Source organism: Anolis sagrei, chromosome 1 (assembly GCF_037176765.1).
Source record: "Anolis sagrei isolate rAnoSag1 chromosome 1, rAnoSag1.mat, whole genome shotgun sequence".
Classification (NCBI taxonomy): domain Eukaryota; kingdom Metazoa; phylum Chordata; class Lepidosauria; order Squamata; family Dactyloidae; genus Anolis; species Anolis sagrei.
Window position 1 is genome coordinate 192,928,662 of NC_090021.1, and position 23,470 is coordinate 192,952,131.

Below are 23,470 nucleotides of genomic sequence, written 5' to 3' on the forward strand. Positions count from 1 at the left end.
TGCAATCTGGGGCCTAGATTGTGGTTCACTGTAAATGCAGCATGGGAACAAAACTTCTACATATCAGATTGCTCCTGCTCACATTCCTATCTCTCAAGAAGATGATTTTTGGATAAAGAATAAAGGTTTCATTATTTGGCCCAGTTCACAAGTTATATTCATAGTATCATTGCTAAAGAGAAGATGTATTTGTTATTTTTTAAACACGTAATAGCTTTTATAAAGAGAGGTATGCATAGTGGAAGGGACAATTTAAACACTTCTGGAGATTTCCTCCTTGGCAGCATCCACATTCTTGATGGAACATGTGAACTGGTTCTCAAATACTGAGAACCAAAACCAAAATGCTGAGAAGTCAAAACCAAAACCTATCCATCATACTCTCACTGGGTGCCACAGACAAGGAAAATAACTCAAGAGCTTAAGCAGAGGAAAACGCTCCTCTTTCTAGAAAAACAATAAGTCTTCCAAACAGAGAATTCGTCTTGGGAAACTAAGAATGTTCTCTTTCTAGTGACTATAAACATTATTTTAATTTCAAATGTTTGTTGGTGCTTTAACCCACATCATAGTTTTCCACAATAGTGCAATGAATATGTCAGACTTGTCCCATGGCGTATTAAGTTATATGTTCAGTCATTCCAACATAAGATAGATAGGTGCCAAAGTTTCTCAGTTCACATCCATTATATCAATTGAAATTTACACTGCTGACCTGCTTCCCAATCAACTAAGCTGTTCAAAGTTAAATGGTATTTAGGTATTGTTTTCAATTAAGCACAAATAAGCTAAGGTTAATACCAAAATATCACCATAAAAGATTTCAAATTCTGAATAAACATTCTAATGGATTTTCTAAAAAAAAAAAACTGTAAAAGGAAGGGAGCATAAATAAAAGCACAAGAATAAACAAAACCTAATATTAAAAACAATAGAACCTATAAAATTATGGATGTTTTTATCAAACTGTCCTTAATCACAATACAAGTTTTGTTTGTCCTACAATCATCTCTGGTCAAAACAGTTTTGCAGTTTATGTATTTTGAAATCATTCAAATGACAGCCCGCAGAAGCATAAAATGATACTGGTGCAAAAGAGGCATGCGCATTATAATGTAACTATTACACATTCCTATTGCATAGTAACCATAATTAGTAACATATTTCACCATACCGGAACTCCAGGAAATGTTTCTATGGTAAATGTTAAACATTTTATTAAATGGGAAATTGGAGCAGGGAGAAACTGTGCACTCAACCAATTTGGATAGGCTAAAATAAGAAACTGGGAGAAACACATTAAGGACTGGAAGAGGTGTTTATTTCAGTTGGTGAATAACTGGAACATAGTTGCTAAGCTAGGGACAGTAGATTTTGAATTCTGCTATGATAGCAGAGTGAAGTCATGCATGCTGCTTCCAAGGAAGAACAGCACCTAGCTTTAAAGTGATATATGTCAAATCAATAATAATAATAATAATAATAATAATAACAATAACAACAACAACAATAATACAAGCAGAGGCACAAAACTGTCGCTCAGATAATCCATTGGAACTTGTGCCACAAATGTCTGCTTGCGACAAAGATGGGATCACAAGCCGGAAAACGTTATAGACAGTGAAACATCAAACTACTCTGGGACTTCAGAATTCAGACTGACAGAGTTTTGGAGTACAATACTCCTGACTTCATGATGGTGTTAAAAAACAAAGTATGGATCGTAAATGTTGCAATCCCAGGTGACAGCAGGATCGAAGAGAAACAACTGGAAAAGCTGGCACAATATAAGGATTTAAAGATCGAACTGCAAAGACTCTGGCACAAGCCAGTCAAGGTGATCCCAGCTTATATGACCTTGGCCTGCACTTAAACACAATTGCTGCTGATAAAATTACCATCTGCCTTACTGGGATCTGCACACATTATTCGCCAATACATTTCATAGTCCTAGACACTTGGGAAGTGTCCGACATGTGATCCAATACAACAGCCAGCAGAGTGATCTTGTCTGCTGTGGACTCATCTTGTTATGTTTCAAATAATAATAGTAACAACAACATCAACAATAATAATATATGTAGCATGGTAAGAAGCTTTAGTATCAATGTATTACAAAAATCATGCTGTAGTTGTTGAATTCAAAAACTAATAAAAATAAGTCCCATTAAATTCTCTAAGAATAACTAGCATCTAAAACACAACGTGACTAAATAATAAGAATTATTCAAGAACAAAATCTCCACATTAAAAAACTGCCAGAAGACTAAGACAACTACTACCATTAAAAAGCTGCAGATGAGCATTTAGTAACCTAGCAACAGATAACCAAATTCAGTATCAGAAGCAATTTTGTGTACAAGCCAAAAGTTTCCCTTTAACCCAGGAGCGTTAAACTCATTTTCACTGAGGGTCACATTAGCCTTATGGTTGCCTTCAAAGGGTCGTTTGTAATTGTAAGACTGAGTAAATGTAACTATGTTGCCCTGCCATTGAAAGCCTCGTGGACCACATAAAATGATGTGGTGGGCCAGATTCGGGCTACAGGCCTTGGATTTGACACCTGTGCTCTAACCCAAATAACCTTGCTTCATATGGTTAATCACAATATTACACCAAGACATGTAACGAGTTAACAGGGTCAAAATTGTACTGACCTATTCTTCAAAGCAGCACCCCAAAAAGACTAAGTTTAATAAAATGAATCTGTGTATAGTATTAAAGAACCTGCAAAACATTATAACTGTTATGCATCAAAACAAGAATGTCATATAAGCTGTTGCACAGGAAAGAATGCTAAGGAAAACAGGAAATAAGGAATATACACAGTAAATCTGTAATCAATTATGCAGCCATTAAAACAGTGAGTGGTATAAACAAGAAGGGGAAAAAACTTCTGTAGCAAAAGTATATTCAAGAAGTCTATTTGGCATAAACAAAGTGGGACTGGCACTTGATACTCAGGCAAGTCATTTGTCTAAAAATACACCTGATAGTCTAGCAATGGCATTTGTCTGTAACCCTCACTGTTCCAGGAGATGGAAAATGAGTTACTAAAAGACACATAATCATCCCTTACATCTGTCTTACTTGAGTAGAATGTTATTTGTCAGATAATTTATAGGTAGCAGGTCCCAAAGAGTGTCATACTCTAATAAAAGTGACATTTCTTTGTAGTAATTTGATGTTAGATAATGACATCTTTAATATGAACTTTCATCCTTAGGATTGTGTTTTACACTTTAAAACATGCAAGTACCAAGAAAACTACAGTGAAAAGGGAAGGAAAAACTACTCCAAGGCTGCAGCCCTATAAACTTGTGCTTCACTATGGGGCTTACTTCTGAGAAGATTTTTTTTAGGATTGCACTAAAGGCCACAGATATTTCACTCACAGATTAGTATGGATAGGGCAATTGCTTTGGATTTGTGTTCAAAGCCCCTGGCTACAAATCTCAGTTGATGGCCTTGAGTCCCTTCCTCGCAGAATAAAAAAAGTTTTAGGGCTAAAACATGCACATCTCTAGGCCCTCCAGTTCAGCATCTCTCTAGGATTCTCTATACTTTGCCGTGTGATTCTATAGTCAGCTTCTAGCAGAAGTTGACCACATACTCATAAGGACCTACAAATTCCTAGTGTGGGATGAAAACAATAGCATTTAAAATATGTTTTGTTCATTTTCACAAGATTATGTGCCCCTAAACCCAGCGAATGTGGAAGGCTGGCTGTATATTATTTATTTATTTATTTATTTATTTATTAGATTCTGATTTTCTCTCAAAGTGAGATCCAGGAAAACCTTTAAAAGACTGGAATTCTATCTGAAGTAAATGGGAGTTTAATTGTTCTCACTGACAAACAGTGTTGGAACCATACTAAATTAGCTGGGCTATTGTCATTGTAATAAGATAAGATAGTCCTCAAATATTGTTGGGACTCCCATTCTCATTAGCCTAGACCCTGCGAGCCTGGGCTATGGTCTGGGGAGTTTAATGTTTCCACGGGTCTCCGTGCAGTGGTTCTCAACCTGTGGGTCTCCAGGTGTTTCGGCCTACAACTCAAGAAATCCCAGCCAGTTTACCAGCTGTTAGGATTTCTGAGAGTTGAAGGCCAAAACATCTGCGGCCCACAGTTTGAGAGCCACTGGAATGACATCTGAATACCCACAGATTACCCACATCTTGGAAGTATTGCTACATTTTCTAATGACTCATGTCATCCTATCATTTGCCCAAAGTACAATGGACCAAGTTTAATTATTTTGGCTTCTAGTGAGAGTTAAAGCTTGATTTCAGAACCATTTATTTCTCTTTTTGTCATATAAAATATTCATTTTTTCCTCAGAATTTTAATTCTACTGTATACAAGTGACAAGCAAAAACAACAATTACAAGAACAAAACAGATACATTACAACATCCTAACAAATCCTTTCCCTCCTTCCTCTCACCCGTGAACCCACCGTCTATGACTTCCACAGTATTCATCAACTCTTCTATCAACTATTCTCCTCCTATCAGCTTTCTTCACTGTCTATCTTTCACAACCATACACAGAAACAGAACGTTAGTCATTGATTTTAATGTGACTAACAGAACAGTCTGTTATATAACACCACAAAAGTCAAGATAATCTATGAACTGCATAGTATTTCCTGTGTCTGTGTATAAAGGTTGAAAAAGCTGGACAGTGAAGAAAGCTAATAGTCAGAGAAGCAACTCATTTGAAATGTGGTGCTAGAAAATAATTATACAATTACCATGAATAGCCAAAAAGAGAACAAAAATGTAAATCAAGCTGAATCTCACTAAATGACTAAACAGAGGCTTTTGTACTGTGGACCTATGATAAGATATGGCGCATTATAAAAAATAAAACTTGGTGGAAGTGAAAAATAGTAAGGGGGGAAAAAAAGGAAGACTATGAATTGACTATGTATAGGCCATGCGCTTACAATGGAAGTTAATAACAGAATCTCTTGAAACCTCTCATCTACTGGAGTCCCATAAATCAACACTGACTTGATCGTGCATAAAAACAACAATATGGCTAACTGGATCCAACAATAATTTTAAGATCACACCTATCTGAAACACTGAGTATCAGTTCATCTCATGGTGGATAACCAGTTTTGTAGGATGCTTTTAATGACATTAAGAAAAAAACAAGAATTTTCACAATTTTTATAACAAATCACCAGAACCCCCAAAAGAGTGACATTTTTAACTGTTTTGTTTTTTTTTAAAAAAAACATGGGCAATACCGTTCTTGCTATCCTATACATTATTGTGTATATACAGTTGAGGCTATTTAATGCTCATTAGGCCGATTCTAGCTGATCTTAGAAGCTAAGCAAGGTCCAGCTGGTTAGTCCTAGGATAGAATACCATCAGGCCCTAAAAGATATATTTCAAAAGAAGGAACTGGCAAAACCATATCTGAGTATTCCTTGCTTGAGAAAATTTTATGGAATCCATGGAATCACCATAATTTGATAGACAATTTGATGGTACAGATACACAATCTTTTCACTTTGGGTTTCCAGGATCTTCTAACAAATCTTGGAGATGGGGTTAAAACAACTCAATTGTGTAGTTTGTATTTTTCCTTCCATGTAAGACCCTGTAAACACAACCCAGACAAAGTAAACCAATGCAGAGTTTCATTTATTTCACTTAGGAGGGGCGCAGGGCACTGAAATCAATGAGATGTTTAAATTTAGGTCGGACCATGTCCATGTTAAGTACATAAATATACATGCCAATATAAGTGGAAGATGAGTTAGATCACTGTAAGTTTGTTAGTGTCCAACCATAGATTCAGCATGTCGGAGGAATAGTTCCTTGTCTTAATCATCCTGCTTCCAGGAGGTTGGGTGGGCAACATCTAGTACTAAATCAAGAAAGCCCTTATGTTTAGAAATTGAATGGTATTCTAAATACTTTATTTTCCTATAATTCTAATATAAAGTTGCAGGTGTACAAGAATTGTGAAGGAAGGAAGCGCTGCCAACTATGTTGGACATTTCATATAAGCTTGCTGGTAGCATAGCCAATCCGATCTTCAAACAAACTTATTTTAAAAGACAGAACACCATTTTTACATTAATTCACCCCTCCTTTCTTTCTAGCAATAATTCGTCTATAATACTTTAAAGCTTTTAACACCATTTGGGAAGCCAGCAGTATTAAAAAAAGAATAAAGAGGTCGTACTGTAGAAATTACCCAAGTTGCTTTTATAGTGGTACCCAACCTTCCAGCCTAGCTAGTTAAGAGAAGGATTTCCATACTCTGCCAGTGTGCGATACAGCGGCAACTTTAAATGTGTTTTTTAATGTACTTCCCGCCTTTGATATCAAGGAGCCATGTGTTCAAATATACGCTCACATGTTCAACTACCTGAAAGCCTCAATTTGTAGGAGGAAGAAGAAAAGCAACGCTGGGGGACACTTGTACAAAGGGTGTTTACGCCACTGAAGTTCCTTTGAAATGGAAAGACACGGCATGAAGACGCTTTGCAACTATGGCACGGCCTTACCAGTACCAGTGAGGAGCTCATCTTCAATGTAGTGGCGAACGTAGGTGGCAAAACTGTAATTTCCCTCTTTTTTTAAACTATTTTTTCTTCTTTTATTTTTGAAATCCTCATCTAAGTGGCAGTTTCTTGTACTATAGTGACTCCTGCTGGGAGAGTTAAGTTGAAGTAGCTGAAGGTCTCTTACAGATATATCAACTCCCGGCCAGTATAAAGATGTCCTAAACGCAGGAGATGGAGTTAAACTGTTCCCCTACCTTGGACGCAATGGCTTCTTTCATCACTAAGAACAAACCCCTAGGTTTTACAATTGAGACTGAGAAACTAGTACAGTACTTGTACAATTTTTGATCTACAGCATCACGACGTGAAGCTGCAACAATTAGATGTAAAGGGTCCATTCATGGGGAATAACATCACTTTGACCCTTTGTGTTAGCTCCTACTGCTAATCTTTCCATACGCGTGAACTTACTTTCAATTTGAAGAAGATGAAAAAGTCTTTTGCAAAACCCAATACTGTTTTCTGATCTATGTACCTGAATGTAGAAACGTAGTCTTACCTCGTTTTTTTCTACTACAAGCCAAGCTACTTGTAATCCTTCCAAGCCTTTAAAGGGGACCTCCCTTGTTAGCATCTCCCAGAGAACCTGGAACAGGGGGAGAAAAAGAATTTTTATTTCGGTACTTTGTATTTTAAATACATCATTAAACCATGATAAAGCATTATCTGTTTCCAATTACCAGACAACCAGAGACAATTTGCAGGAATCTGGATATATGTTTGTATGCAAGAGCCTCACACTAAATTCAACTTTAATATTTCTAATTTTTTATTAAAACTCCGATTTAATAATTATTGAGAGCAATGTGGGGGCTGTTTTTTATGAAATATGCAAAACTACAGTCTTCTTCTCTTGTTTCTCAGATCTTCAATCTGATGGTTGACAAGAGTCAACTAGTGGATTCCTTCTCTGCAAACTACAAGAGAAAATATTATTGCAAGCTTATCTCTGTTATACAAAATTGTACTATCTCTTCAGAGGTAATTCAAGTATTGGAAGATTGTTACATCAATTTACTTTCGTAAGAAAAATGCTTATGAGCAGCTTTAGGAGAGTCATGAAAATAGCTTCAGTGTTTCAAAGTGTTTCTATATTAATCCAAATGGCATAGCAATATTTTCTGTATAACTAGAAAGAACCTGGTCGCTCAAATACAACAAGATCATTCTGCTTACAATTTTGATCTGTATGTAACAAATCAGGTTTAGAATTCATGTGGTTCAGACAATTAGTAAAATAACATATATATTTTTACTGTTAATGCATAAAAGAGGGATATTTATAAAGGTTAAATGGAATGAACTGAAAGGAAGGAGCTGTGTCATCAAAACCGTTGTTGAGGAATTCTCCTGTAGTTACAGAAATGATGGGAAAAGTTTAAAACTTTTATGCACTACTGCACAAATATTAATAGGGATAAGAATTATCTTTTCAAAAGACTATGTCATGGGCATTGTTTTCTGGTAAATAAAGCAAATACCTTTGTTTATTACTCTGGCAACTTTCATAATCTGATTGACCAATATCATGACAACGATATCACAGAATAGGAAAGAATTCTCAGCATTTCTCAAGAATTCAGTAGCATATATTTGACTAACAATGTCAAAATTAGTCACTACTGTGGAAAACATTTGGACAATACTAACTCTTATATCAGTTTACCTGTCCGAATGTATCCTCCCCTATAAACCATCAAGGACTTTAAGATCATCTGGAGAGGTCCTGCTCTCGGTCCCGCCACCTTCGCAGTCGTGTTTGACGGGGACAAGAGACAAGACTTTCTCTGTGGTGGCCCCCCGGCTATGGAACTCTCTCCTGAATGAGGTTAGGTCTGCCCCCTCCCTCCTGACCTTCAGGAAGCAACTGGAATCCTGGCTTTGGAATCAGGCACTCACAGATTGATGGACTGAACCAGTAAAGACTAAGAGTTATTGGACCACAATGTTTGGATTGAGTTGGATGATGTTTTTAATTTGGTGAACTGTCTCTTATATGCATTTTATAACTTATTTATTATGTATGTTGCTTTAAAATGTTATTTGTTGTGTAGCATTGAATTTTTGCTCTTGCTAGAGGTAGAGAAGAAAAGGTAGAGAAGAAACAGAGGTAGAGAAGAAAAGGATATTAAAGTTCTAAATAAAATAATAAATAAAATATCTTGAACTTAGGAAACCCACCTGGAATACTTGTTGACTCAAATCAGAGCTATGATGCCACTACAAGTCATACTGGTCTACCGTTGTTCTCTCACCTACCTTTTCAATTCTGGGATTACCTAATGTGCTTTAGTATGGGTATGTGGGGTATGTGCAGTTGCTTTCTTGCAAGCAACTGCAAAGTTTGGCTCTAATTCAACAGCTCACTAGTTTTTCTACCAAATTTCAATTATTGTTATAGCTAATCAATTCATTAGCTGTAACAGTAATTGAAATTTGGTAGAAAAACTAGTGAGCTAGTATAAACTTCTGTGAATACAAACTTCCTTTTCAAAAACATGCCCTCTGCAGATATTTGGTGAAGGAAACTGTTAAGACACAAACTGCTATCTTGTATGTGATCATAAGACACTCCCACAGCCCTGGAAGCTGGTGCTTCTGAAGTACAATATGACCGTGAGTTGCATGGTGTGGAAATCGTATGTGTCCATCTGATTCAGTTACCAAATCCACATAACAAAATATTTAGCAGAGTTGTGCAATGGTCTTAAATTAAACAAATAATAGCATCCCTCATCCACTGTATAAATAGGATTTAATATCTAAAGCAACACACTGAGTGCTATTACTCATTTAATGACGCATTTTTGCTGGATCTACACTTTCCAAACTACATTTATTACATAAATGCTTTAAGAGAGTGAGATATATGTGTGTGTGTATTACTGAAATAGATCCTACTGAACTGATATTTAACCAAGTACACTATAACTATTTCAGAGGTTTCATCATTGTTCCACAACCACTTCCATTATAGGTATTTCCCTCCTAATGCAGAATGACTTCCCTGGTCATGAAGGAATGTGTGTGGTGCGAACAAGTACCATCTTGGTTTAGACTACAGATATTTCTAATGTTTTAGAAATAACTGGATGGATCACATGGAGCGTAAACTTGGACCCAGTATTTGTCAAGCTCTACCAGCTATGTGTCGGCCGAAGACCTTCATCACAAATTCATTTACTTACAAGTGTTTGTCATTCTTTTAAGTGAGAATCATAACCAAAGTAGAATACTGTGCAAGTCTAACTCTGTTTACTCAGAAGTATATCTAACTGTTTACATGGAGTTGGCATTTTTAAGGGCTTCTGCCTTATGACGTCATTTGTCAAATCTATAAAGATATGTGAACCATAAAAGACAAGGCAAATGCCTTTCAACAATATATGCCATTCCTCCCATTGACTCTTCCCAATAAAGAGTCAAGTTCAGCATGATCAAGAAAAAACTTGGAGCTACGGGTTAACAGCATTGCATTGTGTCATGGTGGGAAAATGCATTCTTTCCCTTTACAATGTAAATAAAAGATAGAAAACAATATAATCGTTCAATTAATACAGTCCATTCTGGCAGGGAAAATCCAGAGGAAAAAATAAATAGAAGAAAGACCATGGATTTTGCCAACAGAATGCCATTTTCAACATCTTACTAGTTTACATTTGAAAAGGATTCTGCTCTTTGTTATCAGAATTTCAGCTGCACTTCGGCTGATGAAAAGCAGATGTCTGTCTAGTACAAAAGCCACTTGGAAGTGCTCTAGATTGTGATACTAGGCGGTTCAAAACTTGTATTTATGGATGAGATGGTTTTAAATGGAAAATATTCACATTTTGATGGATTAAATCTTTATCTTCAAAACACATTTTAGCCTAAAGGTTTGCATTAGGAGAAGCTGAAGATGAAATCTTGACTCAAGCCAATGGTTAGAGAATCAAAACGCATGCACTTCAGTTTACTAAGGCAACTATCTAGCTTAGAAATTAGAATGTGAAGATGTATTCCATTATTCAGCTGTAAATATTCATTTAGGTACTAATGTCTCAAATTTTCACACCCAGAGGAAATGTAGTGTAAGCAGTGATTCTGTTTACAAGTTCCGTGCTCTCTTTGTTTTCTGAATATCTCAGAACTTAACATTTTTAAATGTTTAGAATGGAGAAAATCAAGTAGAGAAAGGACCCACCTCAGGTTTTGCAATGGCCACTGGGACACATGAACTCTGGTTGGCACCACACTGACTATATAAATGCAGTATGGACCGCATTGATCTGCATTATATGGTCATTATAGAACCACATGGTGCCGTTCAATGCAGTTCAAAATATTTCTTTTACCTAAACATCCCTCTACGTAGATGAGATTACTCTCCAAAAACAATTGCTTGGCTCTAGACCAGTGGTTCTCAGCCTTTGGTCCTCCAGGTTTTTTGGACTCCAGTTTCCACAATTCCTACCAGCTGTTAAGCTGGCTGGAATTTTTAGGAGCTGAAGTGCAGAACATCTGGAGGACCAAGGGTTGGGAACCACTGGTGTAGACTAGTACTACTATCTTACACATGCTTTCCTAGGAATCAATCCCACTGAATGCATTGGAGATAATTTCTTAGTAGATATATAAAGGTCTGTACTGCAAATTAGTATTTTAGGAGCACTTTGATCCCACTAGTTAGATCTGAACAATCATTAACTTAATTTGTATGGAAAGTAGCATCTTTAATACTTAAATGGCCTCAGTGGGACAGTAATAGAAAGACATATCTGATTTGGAGCTTTGTGGCTCGATGGCAAATGTGTAAACAGTGTTTTCTAGTTGCTGTGGTCTATAATTCCCACTATTCCAGGTTTTGGGTCTCGGTGGTTGGAGCTGAAAGGATATATCATCCAAAACATCTTCAAACCCCAATCAATGGACCATGTGAATCCTATTTCCCACCAAAGAATCCAGTGACTATTTTAGGTTCTAGTGCTCGTTCCTAAGTGTCTCCTAATCTTATTGCAGATAAAATAAAGTTTCTTTATTTTATGATGAAATTTCTTTAATCTGAAAAATGGAATCCATTAACATTGCGAATAAAAATTCCTGTTTTCATTTCTAGGTATACTGTATATTTGCCCTAATCTGTGAGATGTGTGTGTGTTCTGCCTGTATTTTTTGTATAATATGTTTTTCTAAATATACTTTGCTTCAAAGTACAGTTTACAAACATAATTCATCCTCAACAATGCAAACTGACTAGACAGAAGTCTTTTTAGGTAGAACTCCTATCCTAGAATAATACTACAAAACTGAAATAAAATGACTGAAAATTGATATCTGAATGTAGGAAATACCAGGTGTTTTGGCTTCCACATTATCTGCTGATGTCAGTTGGAGTGGAGATGAGAAATAGCAAGCCATGGCAGAGCATGTGCCATAAGTCTTCCAGAGGAAAAACTATACATGGACTTTAAGTAAACAAGCACGTCCCATTTAAATTATTCTGCTTTATATGGGATTGTTTCAACTGTTTATATTGTTTTAATTGTATGTCATTATAAGATATCATGAATAGGACCGGGGCTGAATACACAACTTAGGCAGTGCTGAGTGGGATATGTACATACTTAAATAATTCAGTTTTGCATTTGTGATGAGTTTTGAATATGCAGCCCATATGGACATGATCTAATCAGGCATGGCTTTCTCAAGAAGGAGTTGGCAGCCCTGTTTGGAAGGCCATGGAGAAACAGGCTACTCACCACTCCATATGAATATGTGTCACATGTTTCTGACACTGGGAGACTCTGAATGACTTCGGGGGCCATCCAAGGAAAGGTACCCACAAGAGACATATGGGTTGTATGGGAATGGAACCTTGAAGCACCAAAATCACAGATCTAGACAAGGAAGCAAACAGTAAGATGGTAAACATCACTGTTTATTCAAAAGAACAATAAGATATGAAACTGTATCTAACTGTAAACACTCTCTATATAACAGAAATGATCCTACCTTTAATACTCCATCTCCAGCTATAACCACTAAAAAGACATAAAAAGAAGGAATTACATTACAAAGCAAAACAACTGCATTCCTTAAAGAAGTAATCCCATCATGACAATGGGCATTATATATTTACAAGGATCACATCACTTATAACATGACATCATTTACAAGGATCACATCACTTATATGGCTGGCAGCATATCAAACCTAACCACAACCCGTCTCAGACGGAATTTTCAGTGATAACCCTTTTACATGTCCTGGTTTCTGGATTTGGGAAATAACTGGATTTAGACCATAAGAATCTAAAGCATCTGGCACTCCTGAGCTAGAACATTTAATGTAGTAGTTCTCAACCTGTGGGTCCCCTGATGTTTGGGCCTTCAACTCTCAGATATCCTAACAGCTGGCAAACTGGCTGGGATTTCTGGGAGTTGTAGGTCAAAGCACCTGGGAACCCACAGGTTGAGAACCACTAGTTTAATGGAAAAAGTATGCTAAGAGTTGCCATCCAGCAACATCGGGGGCTGAAAGACTCCTACTTCTATCCCTCAGTGCCGTGACATTGGGAATATTAAAACAGAATACCACACAGCTTTAAAAGAAAGAAATAAAAAACCAAGACCAGTCAGAGATAATTAAGTCACAGGAACCATCAAAAAAATACTAAAGCCTTTTTTGACATTTTAGTTGAGGAAAACAACTAAATTAAAGTAGAAGATACATTTGAGTAAGCAGGGATTTATCTTTCCTTATCTCTTTCTGATGTCTTTCAGTTTAAATGGGGAAAACAGCTAAGGTCAGGGACCCTAAATCTGGGAAGGGTAAAATGGTATTTAGAGTCCCCAAACTTGCTTTAGTCTATAGCTAATCTAATCTAATTAAAGTGATCCCTATCCATATTTTTTTGTTAAGTCCTTTGAATCACTATTTCTTGTATTACCTAATAGTACTCATGGTTAATTATTATCTAATACAGATTCTAAGTGGAAGTGTATTATGACTTTGACTGCTACAACCTAGGAGCCAGGTAAATCTTTGCCACGAATATTCAGATGTTTCTCAGAATAACTTCACAAAAGGGCAAATTGCAAGAAAACCAAAATCTTCTCTTAAGGACAAATTGGCAGATGTGTTAGGAATATGTTTTCAGCAACACTTAGCTGCTCATAGAGTTGTATCTCTAGTTCCAGTATCAACACTGTGTACCATAAGAAAAACAAATACAAGGAGAACAGGTAAATTCATGCAGAATTACCATTTCGGGACTTGAGGTCTCTGTGGATAACTTTGACTGGAGCTTCCATATGCAAATAATGCATTCCTAAAAGGAAGTAAGAGATGACTTTTTAAAAGAGGGAAAGTTTTTGTTGTAGCATTAGCACCTACTAGCAGTAATTTGTTCACAAAACAAATACTAATAAAATGAACATTCCTGAACTGGTTGACAGTCCATTCACATCAATGGGATGGAACATGCTTAAATGCACACTGGACAAATAGAGGTGGCTTTAATCTAGCCCTCCTGTCTGTAAAAGTATTTTCCCTTTTTTTCTTTGTTCTTATGAAAATGAAGCTCAACACTTCTTGAGAACTTCCTATAGTATACACCTCTGAACTACCTTCCTAAAGGAATTAGGATCTGCTGTGTGATGTTAGCACTGCTGAATCAAGTTTCATTGTCAATTTGTAGGCTAATCTCATTACAAGTATAATGGTTTTTGGTTAAGTAGAAGGAGACTGCATTCAAATATATATAAAATGTGCTAGTCCATTCACTCAATACTTCCCTCTCCAGTAAGGGTAATGGTATTTGTGCTCTAAACAAATGTCTTCCCAATTCAAGTTCCGCAAATTAAACTATCTGGGAAAGATAAACAAATTGCTAGTGTTAGAGAATGTGAACAGTCTCCAACTCTGTGTTTATTCTTCTTTCTGAATTTCTTGGTGCATGCATCAGTATACATTTGAAAAATGGGAGAGCTAGGCATAGCCCAAATGAAGCAAGTTTTTTTAAAAGGAAAGGAAGATTAACTATCCAATCTGGTAACTCTGTTAAGATAATGAACTTGGAATTAAGATAATTTAGTCGTCTTGACTCTAATAAAATGAAACTGGCTTGAATCCAACTACTTCACATCTTAAATTGGTTGTTATATGGACTCCATGCCCCTAAGGAGAAATATGATCAGGTTTCTTGTTATACAAGATGTACAAGTTGCTCAAATGACTAAACACTGCTTGCATCTTTGCTGGGATTATAACACAAACAAAACACAAAATCTGCTAAGGAAAAGCATTGAGAGATCTTAATGTTTTTAGCTGTGGAGCAAATAATTGCTTCAGGAAGATATGGATCAGAAAAAAACATTATATCTGTCTTCCAGGGATTTCTTTCTGGGCTCAGTTGAAAGTGTCGGTCCTTTAAATGGCCCTCAATGGAGAAGGTTCAAGATACCCCAGGAGCTGTCTTTTCCTGAACAAGTCAGCTAGTATTTTAATATCTAAGTAACACACAGTACTATTGCAAAGCCATCATCAGGGGAGGTAAGAAAGATGGACTTCTCAGTGGTTGCATTTACATTTACATAGTGGAATTCATTGCCACAGTATATGAGATTGGCACCTCCTCTGAAAACTGCCTGCTATATATTTAGACAGGTAGTTGCTGCGTACATTAACTGCAAACTACTTGAGCTCTCTATTGCATTGTTATTCTGTGATTATATCATATATAATTATGCAATCTTATCGTATTTTATAGTCTTTTAATTGTTGTTAAATTCTCTTCATTTTGCTGAAGTACTAGAAGGTTATAATATAAACTTTTCCATAAATAGAGGTGAGAATTAAATGGTCTTTCCAACAATATCAGCACTGCATAATGGGACACCCTTGTCCAAAAAGTTGTTTTTAAGGGGAAATATGAATATTTGGAAATCTGCTTGTATCTTACATTGTACATTCATTTCCTCTCTGCATCGTTTCCGTTTACTATCTAAATATAATATAATAATTAAGATTTTCCACAGGAAATCACATTATTCATACATAATATTAAAATATATTCTATTTTACTTTGTTATAATTTGTTTATTTAAGTAAGAAAGACATCCAGTCCTCCCTCAAAGTTATATGCCCTGGAATAACCATTCTGAAGGGAGTTATTTTAATACTTAAAGTAAACACCACTATAAAAGAGAATTATTGCAAAGAATTATTTTCTAAATATGGTTAATTACACAGATATGGAAAAATATTTTAGTGGAATATCTTGTTCTGTAAGAGAGAGGACAACCATTTACACAAATCAGGAAAAATAATTATGGTAAGCACAGGTCACATATATTTTCTACAAGTTTTTCCAAATACTGGCAAGGGTCATTAAAGTTCATTTAGTGAATCAAGATTTACTAGTATGTCATGACAAGAGCTTTTGTTGAAGGTAAACCATTTTGCTAGCACGAGAGAACATGAATAATTCAAACTGGGAGAGATAAACAAGTGGTAAGCATTAGGGACTGTGAACAATTCAGACTGAGGACTAAGAACAGTTATTCTCAATTGGATGTGGGCCATAAACAAATTCTGATAGTATATGATATACTCTTTGATCATAAAAACATGTATTGAGGAATCTCACCTTTAGCTATATCAGTTGCCCAAGTCATTATATGATCCATGTCCATCTCTTCACTCCTGTTGCTATTAATGTAGTCATACAGTGATCCAGCAGAAGCATATTCTGTTAGGAAATAGAAGAAATATTTTTAAATTGCTGTATCCATGGATCACCAGATAAACAGAGTTCAAGTACATGAATTTTAAGCAAAAGATTGTGTGTGTGTGTGTGTGTGTGTGTGTGTGTGTGACAGACATACATTTAAAATAAGTCTACTGATATCAACTGATACTTATGTTATATATGGCTAATTTCAGTCCCTTCAGTTTTGGTGAATAAAAATTAAGCTAGGACAATCCAAATCTTTAAATATGTGAGATTATAAATATAATATAATCTCATATATTGAAATAACTGGATGCTTCTAGCATTCTAATAAAAAAATGTATACGAGAAATATCAACTTGAAGATTTAGAAATTAAATACGCATAAACCAATAAGCCACACTATAATTCAGTAATTTGAAAAAGAAAACAATCCCTGGCCATATGATGTTTGCATAAAATTAACTATGCAAATGTTGTTTTTTCTACACATGGGACTCTTCCCACTTCACTGTTCAAGCTATATAGTCCTGCTATTTTACCTTTATAGTTTCATTTACAATATCAGCAAACTGAAAAAAAAAGTTACCAGCCTTTTATGTTATTCTCTTTTCACCACACAAGAATGTGTGGTGAAAACAAAGAGGTTTCTGTATCTGACCCACTCTGTGTGGCATTAAGTATTATGTGAGTGAAACAGAATTGGATTACATAACTCACTATAAAAAAATGCTCCTCGACAAGCATCTAGGAAAAAAAATCTCTGACAGAAGAGTGTATGGCAATGCTAAAACGTGATATATGTAAAAAATATAGAGAAATGTGCACAATGGATGCATGTTTATATTTATATCCTAAATATAAATGTAGAACATACACATATATTATCAACAAATACTTTTATATTCAACAATCCAGACTTCCATGGTTTAGACAAGTGCCCCTTAAGCTATCTGATGTAGGGGACCAGCAATTTTCCCCTAACATGCCAGGGCTTCATATGATATTTGTGCCCATCAGATATCTGTCTGTCTTTTTCCTGGAAATGGCTTAGGGACCATCACAGATCTAGAAGGAACAAAGCTTTGCAAGATGTGAGAGATTCCTTCTCAGACTGGATAAGTTCTAGAGAACAGCATGAGGAGAAAAAATGAACCCTTCCTTCAGCATGTCCATTTAAATGCAAAGCAGAGGTCACAGCTGATGATTATAATACAAAGACGCTAGGAGATCTGAGCATGGCTAACCTGCATTTTGTATACCTGTGATAAGATTTACACAACAAACAGAACGTTTATTTTGCCTTCATGGTAAATGTAAGCAGGCTGAAGGTTTTCTTCAAACAACCCCCCAAAAAATCTGATGACTTCCAAAGTAGGCAGCTTAAATTGTCTAAGGTGGCTCCACACAAAATAACCTTGTAACTTTTCTGTTTGAAGCAAGGCAGCTGCATGATTTAAAAAACCTCACCTGGAAGTGCATTAAGTACTAGGAATATCTAACTACAGAAATGGTTTTCTCCACTGCTAGTCTGTGGTCCATATCTGTGCACAGTGTGGGAAGAAGGATGAAATGAGGTGTTCTCCCCACTTTGACCATGTGCCACCAGTGTTTTAGCTCCGCATCCTCAAAAATGATACTGACACACTGTACCTCCCATGGAGACTTGAAAGTGAAGCTGGTGGGGATAAGCAAAGGCAAAAAGTCTGGAAATTGAATTGTGAAAGAGGTTCTCAATATTTTGCTAAGGCGGAAACTACCAAATACTGATTACTCATTAATGGTATATCAATATTCCTAAAATGGTATACTCTTTGAAAGCAACTGCTCTACGAAGCACCTGGATTGCACAACCAATCCAGTTTTTAACCATAGTTTCAGGATTTAGAGGTATGTACTCTGATATGCAGTCTATAACAGTGGTTCTCAACCTGTGGGTCCCCAAGTGTTTTGGCCTACAACTCCCAGAAATCCCAGCCAGTATACCAGCTGTTAGGATTTCTGGGAGTTGAAGGCCAAAAACATCTGGGGACCCCAGGCAGAGAACCACTGGTCTATAAGATCTGAACCACACCTGTCTAATCTGAAAAGCAAGTTCTCAGTAATCTGTCAGCAGCACGGACATATTACATATACTACTACTTTTTGTGGTGGTTGCTGTCATCATCATTTATATTCCAAATAACTATTATTTGTTTTCTTAAGGAACTATTTTCCTGTTTGGTGGGAAATATGCATACAAACCAAATGCATGTAATTCTCTCTGTTTTTCTTTTGTTTTCAAAGCTAGCCCTAATATTCAAAACATTTATACTATTATACCATCCTATAAGAATTTCCACTCTTGGTATCAAAGAAAACATTGCTCACAGCACTGTACATGAAGAGCAACAGTACACAAGTTATGCCCAAGTGTTCATGTTTTAATAACTTACATAAAAATCCATAAAGCTACAAGAGCTTTCTAGAATTCTCCTTCATTTTAGCCTTTCTTATTTTGGTTATCATTCCTGTTTTTGCACTTTTATAATTTCCACTGCCTCGCTTCTCCAGACATATAAACATGTCTTATTTGAACCAATCACATGCTTCAGATTAGAAAGTGGTAAACCGTTCATGGAACAGTAGCAAATTGTAAAAATTCTGCATATAGCTCTATTCATTCATTTTATTGTTGCTGCTGTTTGCCTTCAAGTCATTTCCAACATATGGTGACCTAAAGTGACACTATCACGGGGTTTTCTGAGGCTAATAGTGCATGACTTGCCCATGGTCACCCAGTTGGATTTTATAGTTAAGAAGCAAATTGGTAGTCTCCCTCCCTTATCTAAATAATATAAAGGAAAACCCCAGAACTGTTTAGGCATTTTGTTTGCCTACTAATGTTTAATGGCGGAGAGGTGACATCCTACATCATTACAGCTATTTCAGTGTTCAACCTGGGAATGACTGTTGACAAGAGTGAGGAGCAGAATTACTGCTAGATAACGTAGCAATAATTCTGCTCCTCGTTCCTTAAGTTAACACAAAATCACTTTCACAAGTCTTTTTTTGCTAGCTAAGAACACTACACAACCATTACTGAACTTCATTGAGGGTTAAATTATTTTGTAATCCTGCCCAAGTCCTAGAAGGAGAAGAAAATGGAGGCAGTCCAAGGACAGGAAAAGAACTCTTGGTTTGGCTCTTAGGCAGAAGAACTGCTGTTTCATAAACAGAAGGGTAGAACAGAGGTCAGTAAGTCCTAGCTCACTGTAAAGGCAGAGCTACTGCTCTTATACACTTCTGCAGCTGTCACACAGCAGATGCTCGGGCGCACCTGAAACTGTTTGTACTCTATGAGTGCACTACGGTGATGTGGTTACACAGAAAAAGGAATCATTATTAAAAAGTTATTCGTGATACACATAAAAACTTCAATGCACACAGTTGTGTAGTTTCACTAGTCCTTTCAATATATATCACAAACATTAGACTCCCTTGAATATAAAATATACAGGCCAAAGAAAGACCTCTACTCACCTGTAACTATGCCATAATTAGGAGGTTCAATAACAGCTCCATAAAATTGAATGATATTCCGGTGGCTGAGCACACTGAGTATTTCTGCCTGTTCAGAACCCAAGGAAATCCATTAGCTGCACATACAAAACTTCATGAAGCTATACTGAATCAAACACACACTATAGTTAACAAATACTGATGCATGTTACAAATTACTTCCACACAAATGGCATCCATGCTAAACCACCTTCATGTAAAGCACATCTATCCAGCCTGGCATGCCATTTTATGTGGTTTGCAAGGCTTTCAATGCCAAGGCAACATAGTTATATTTATACAATCTTACAATTACAACCTGCCCTTTGAAGGCAACCGGAAGACTGATGTGGCCCTCAGGGAAAATGAGTTTTGACACCTCTAATGTAAAGGAAGCATGAAGGGAAGCATGCATGTTTGAATGTCATTCCACCAATAAACTCATATGGCAATTTCATGTTCAGGGTATCCATAACTACTGAATTTGGACTAAGAGAATATACATGAAGGGTGATTGCACACATCGAACATCTACACACAGTTCTTTCTCAGATGACCTTCTAGAGGGGTGAAGTAGAGAGTGCTGTTTTGCATCAATTGCCTTTACCCTGCAATAGGACTTCGGCACTGAATATTGAATACTTTGTGCCAGTTCTGAAGTTCCATTACCTTCTCTAATTGACGGAGCATGGACTGCCATAAATCAATCAACTGAGTTCTAATGTAGTGTCATAATTCAAGCATTTTCTCTTAGTGAAAGATACAATTAAAATTGTAATATGGGTTAAATATCGATGGTTGATAGGTTCAGTTAGGACCACACGTAGTCTTTGAATTAATCTCTCCCTTTGCATATAAAATAGATATGCTGCAGATATATATTATGGGAGCCTAAACAGAGAAGACATCAGAGTCCTTGTCACATTTGCACAATTATCTCACTACGGTTCTATTTTAAATCCCATGGTAACATCCTATGGAATCCTGGAATTTGCAGTTTACGGGGAGAGAAACCTACAATTTCCAGCCCAAGAGATCCACTGGTGCATCTTACCAAACTACAAGGCCCAGGATACCATAGGATGAAACCATAGCAGTTAAACTGGTATTAAAGTACTATATAAATATAATGTGAAAGTGCCTTAGGGGAAAATCTCTATTCTTGCTTACTTGAACCCAAAGCAAGTGGTTCCAAATTGCATGCTACAATGTTAACGTATTGTGCGGCTTAGTCATCAGAAGTCAAGGAAACTACCCCAGAAGGCAAATAGCTTATGGTTACTTCACAATACTATTAGCTACATACACTATAATAAACCTTTCAAAATAATGACACAATTGCTTCATTTCCTGTTGAAAGGGCATTTACTGGTCTATAGAACATGGGAACTGTAGGCATGTGAGGGGTGAAAGGCTATCCAGATACAAACACATATATATTTATTGGATTTCTCAGCTGTTTTTTCTTATGGACAACTTTCACTTCTTCCTAGGAAAGGAAAAAGTAGATGATTTATTAAGAACTGCCGGGTTCCATCTCTGAATTGTTGAGCTCTCATTCTAACCAGTTCCTGTTTTCCAGGAATACATTTCCAAACCCTTTAACACCACTCCTTGAATACTGCTTTCCTTGTATGAATATTGTTTCTTTTTCACATCAGTTGTCACCACATTTTTGGCTACAATAACAACCTAGTTTTTTACTAGGTGATGAGGTTAAGTATTGCCCACAGATTTTGCTCCAAGTATCCAGGCCAGCTAATCCCCTAAATAGGCACGGGGGCACCGTGAACCCAGGCAGATGTAAGCCACGTGGTCACTTTCTCTGGGATATTTTGAGGCATGCTTTTCAATTGCTTCCCCCACTTACTGCTGCCATGATTTGAATGTGACAGTTAAACTGGTATAAAACTAGTGAGGAAGGGCAAAGGTCAATGTATCTAGAGCAATTATTTTATTTTCTACTACGATATGAAAAAGAAACCTGGGCTTCCCACTCATAGAATTATATATCTGTATTCTCTGACTTGATCCACAAAGAGATAGTAATAAGATGATGATGATAATGATGGTATAAGAAAAACATTCTGTTTTAATAATAAAAATAATAATAAACTTTATGTATATACCTCTCTATCTCCCTGAGGGGACTCAGGGCAGTTTCCAACACAAGCAAAACATTCAAATGCTGAATGACACAAAACCATACAAAAATAAACATTATACATTTGTCTGTGCTTAGAGGGTTTTTTCATCACTGATTTAGCCATTTTCTTTTTCTGAAAAGTCAGTTGGTAAAGGCCAGCAACAAGAACAACATGTTTCACTCCAAGTGTGAGACCTTTTTTAAAAACCCAGCCCCATGCCAAAAACCTAGCAAGGCGTCACAACATAGATAATATGGTTTCCTTTTGTGAATATCATATTTTGAAAATAAAGTTGATTTTTATTCAGCCAATAGGTCAGCCAACCAAATCTGTTGAATTTCCCAGCATGAAGCACTTTCTCATGACACAAAATTCCAGGGTTAAAGATGTTGAATGTCTCTAGCCCTCTGGTGAGCTGAACATCACTAAGTGCTGAGTAACATTTATCATGTCAGAATTAGTACTATAGCTAAAGAAATATTTGCCATGCTTTACCAAAGAAATACCAACACTATTTATAAAGAGCAAAAAAAGCAAGAAAATATAGCTTAAGTGATTGGCAATTTTGAAGGCGCAACTATAACATAATCTTGGGATTTTTCAAATCTTTCAGTTCTTTTCTTACAATGTTTTGTGTAAAACCATTCTCTAGAGTTTATTACACCATTTAGACTAAGTTTCAGTTGTCCAAATAATTTCTCAGTATTTACTGATTATTAACAGAGTGCTTTTTTATACACACAAGGAAGATTTCTTTGTCAAGCTAAATTACGGTACAATGCTGCAAATCTTAATTCATTCCTAGTTTGTGGCAGGAACACCAACCCAAAATAGGCATTACCCTATATCTTCCTCACAGTGCATTAGTTAATAAAAAGTATCAATAAAACATCTGAAAGTTTGTCATTAAGATGCTGTATATCACTAATATCCCCACAATGGTATCCATAATGGAAAGACACACATCATTCTATGACAATGTGAGGGGCATGATAATGATGTGACAAACCCTGTCTCCCATTTCATGGATGCAATGTGCTACTGAACTGCCAGGAAACAGTTCAGGAGCCAGACTCATCCATAACACCTATAACTAGGATGGCAACACCTGACAACCCCAGACAAGACACCTCTCAAACAGTGACTCAAATCAAGTGAAAGCTCTAACACAACTAGCAACATATCAATTCTCTTGATATGAACCAAGCCACAGATTAGGAAAGAATGGAACACTACTCAAATTACAACACACAAATCCATATTATTGTTGTTGTTTGTTTGTTTATTTTCAACATTTGTGCATCACAAAAAGGATTTCATTGCATTATATGTAATTTAACAGGAATACTCTATGGTAACGTCTAGTAGAAGTTGTTCAATTCAATAGGGATCACTATTATCCATGGTTTCCTGTTTCCATAGAATGTTCAGGAAGATATCCCTGTGGACTCCATATGTGCCTTTAAAAAATAA

At 36.3% G+C, this 23,470-nt stretch overlaps 1 protein-coding gene across 3 annotated transcripts in view; it reads right to left on the reverse strand.

Annotated features, from left to right (window-relative positions):
• MAP3K20 (mitogen-activated protein kinase kinase kinase 20) overlaps positions 1–23,470 on the reverse strand; it is a 117,917-nt gene that overhangs the window by 64,820 nt on the left and 29,627 nt on the right. For all 3 annotated transcript variants that reach the window (XM_060779216.2, XM_067471487.1, XM_060779226.2), the window contains exons 3-8: positions 19,833–19,920; positions 16,227–16,328; positions 13,842–13,907; positions 12,590–12,618; positions 12,337–12,474; positions 7,098–7,184 (exon numbers count right to left, since the gene is read on the reverse strand). In XM_060779216.2, the coding sequence (XP_060635199.2) occupies positions 7,098–7,184; positions 12,337–12,474; positions 12,590–12,618; positions 13,842–13,907; positions 16,227–16,328; positions 19,833–19,920 (510 nt within the window). The remainder of the gene's footprint in view (positions 1–7,097; positions 7,185–12,336; positions 12,475–12,589; positions 12,619–13,841; positions 13,908–16,226; positions 16,329–19,832; positions 19,921–23,470) is intronic.